The following is a 2500-nucleotide window of genomic DNA, read 5'->3' as shown; positions in this document are numbered from 1 at the left end:
TATATGAAAGAGTTAAACGTTGTAGTGAAAGACACTCAGCCAGATTCAACACTGTGTTCATATACTGTATGTAAACTAGCACTAACTCTTGTCTAACATCAAGCTATGGTCTAGATGGAAGATGAATTGAGCTAAAACATGGCTAAAACACATCTACAGTGGACAGCCCCATGTTGTTTGTTTCTTGGTGTTGCTGTTTCACTATACTTGTGAAGTTAATGGATAGACTAAGCGTCTAGACAAGGGTTGTGTTATTGGATTAAAGCAAACAAACCAAAAGACCTTGTGTGGCGCGGATTACCTAAACTACATGTTTACGTAGCCCCTTTGAAGTTCACTTACAAAGCTTTAAAACTCAATTTATCTCCACCTAATAATTACTCAGACAGATGTGTCTACTTACTGTGACCAAAATTGATTCTCACTAAATCAGTAAGATGGTGTCTAAAAGTCTGTCACTATCTCTCTATCTGTCAGTGTGTGTGTGTTGTGCATGCATGCATACGTGCGTCTGTGTGTGTGTGGGCGTGCACACATGTTTGTGCTTGTACCTAAGCAGCTACATGACCCAGACTATGTTGCATTACTTCAGTATGTTGACTGATGTAGTTGTAGTACCTCAGCATGACCTCCAGAGGTCAGTGTTTTCTTACACCTCCCACAGCGCAGACAGGGACGATGCCAGTTGCGGCCAAGCGACATCACCTTCTCAGCTGCACCAACGGTCAAGCATATAGAAACACAATACATACACACAAATACATAGATGGTCAAGCATTCAGAAACACAACACATAATAAACACAAATACGTAGACATTCATTGTATGAGCCAAGAAAGACAACATTCTCAAATTCTACCGAACATTAAATGCGGCTAACATTTTGCAGAGGGAAACAAAAAGGAATTCAACTCCTCCCTCCATGTACCGTCTGTCTGCCTCTCTCTCTCTCTCTGTCTGTTAATTTGTCCGTCCGTCCTCCATCTCAATCCATGGATATCTCTCTCTCTCTCTCTGTCTCTGTGTCCCTGTATGTCTGCTTCTCTCTCTCTCTCTCTCTCTCTCTCTCTCTCTCTCTCTCTCTGTCTCTGTATGTCTGCTTCTGTGTGTGTGTGTGTCTCTCTCCCTGTCTCTCTCTGTCTATCTCTCCCTCTCTCGCTGTGGGTGTCCCTCTCTGTCTGTCTGTTTCTCTCTCTCTCTCTCTCTCTCTCTCTCTCTCTCTCTCTCTCTCTCTCTCTCTCTCTCTCTCTCTCTCTCTCTCTCTCTCTCTCTCTCTCTCTCTCTCTCTGCTTTCTCATGACATTCTTCTCCCTGTGTCATTCTGACTACCATCCGGCCTCTAATGCAGTGCCAGTCCAAACATTCCAGCCGAAACAGCCCTCGTGCGGATGACATGCGATACAGTACATGAATTTAGCTGGAGTCAAGTTTTAGTGAATTACAGAGCGCTGTCTGTTTCCATCATTGTTCTCTTGTAAAATACTGTATGTCACTCGCAGAGTTAATGTCATGGCTTGGACACATTCAGAGAAGCAAGACCACACGCATGCCACAAGAATGCTGTCTATGCTACAACGTGTGTGTGTGTGTGTGTGTGTGTGTGTGTGTGTGTGTGTGTGTGTGTGTGTGTGTGTGTGTGTGTGTGTGTGTGTGTGTGTGTGTGTGTGTGTGTGTGTCTGACTTACCAAAGTAGACCACTTTACCACAGCCAGGGCATAGAGACGTCTCCCCTGCATACGTCCTGGTCTGTGCAGGAGCTACTGAACATCACAGAGAGAGAGAGAGAGAGAGAGAGAGAGAGAGAGAGAGAGAGAGAGAGAGAGAGAGAGAGAGAGAGAGAGAGAGAGAGAGAGGTGTCAAATACCTGGGCAAACACACAAAATTAATGAGAAGGTATGGAGAGTGCAAGTTCACCAACTTCATGACACAACTTGCATCGAACGTTATGTATTCAGAACTCTTTGTGTTACTATGTGTTTATAATCTCTCTTTCAATAATAATGTATTGTATACTTTATTGTGACAATAACATGGGCCCAAATAATCTAATAATCTCCTTCAATATTGTGGTTTAAATATTTAAACCTATTATATTATGTGATTTGGAGCATTCATAATCCTATTCAACAAGGAAACTGCCCATGTAAATAGTTTGTTTTAAACTGATAATGTTCAAGCGGTGTAAACAAAAAGTGCACATGCGCAGCTAGTGACATGTTCTGTTTTATTCTAGCCTAGTAAACCAGTGCCACCCACTGGACGCCAACATTTTTCGGCTGCGAGTGGTCTGGCCTCGCATCGTTTGAGTGGTCTGCCAGGCTTGCACAGAATCTGGCAAACCAATCACAAAGCAGAGATTTGTTTTGAATTAGTTTTGAATCAAAGCGGTCGGGGTTTTGAGGGAGTGACGACGAAGCTCACAACGTTGGGAAAGCACATCAACGAAAAAGATAGCACTGATTGGTCAGAGCGCCGGCCTATAGGCACAGGCACGGTTTGA

General features: G+C 43.6%; 1 protein-coding gene across 2 annotated transcripts in view; it reads right to left on the bottom strand.

Moving 5' to 3' along the window:
- The window catches only part of crip3 (cysteine-rich protein 3), a 32209-nt gene that overhangs the window by 1009 nt on the left and 28700 nt on the right, over nt 1–2500 (bottom strand). The window contains exons 5-6 of one of the 2 annotated variants that reach the window (XM_063190861.1): nt 1686–1760; nt 619–713 (exon numbers count right to left, since the gene is read on the bottom strand). In XM_063190861.1, coding sequence (XP_063046931.1) covers nt 619–713; nt 1686–1760 — 170 coding nt within the window. The remainder of the gene's footprint in view (nt 1–618; nt 714–1685; nt 1761–2500) is intronic. The other variant, XM_063190860.1, reaches the window with a different exon arrangement.

The sequence above is a fragment of the Engraulis encrasicolus genome, chromosome 24, assembly GCF_034702125.1.
Source record: "Engraulis encrasicolus isolate BLACKSEA-1 chromosome 24, IST_EnEncr_1.0, whole genome shotgun sequence".
Lineage (NCBI taxonomy): Eukaryota > Metazoa > Chordata > Actinopteri > Clupeiformes > Engraulidae > Engraulis > Engraulis encrasicolus.
This window is presented reverse-complemented; position numbering and strand designations above follow the sequence as displayed.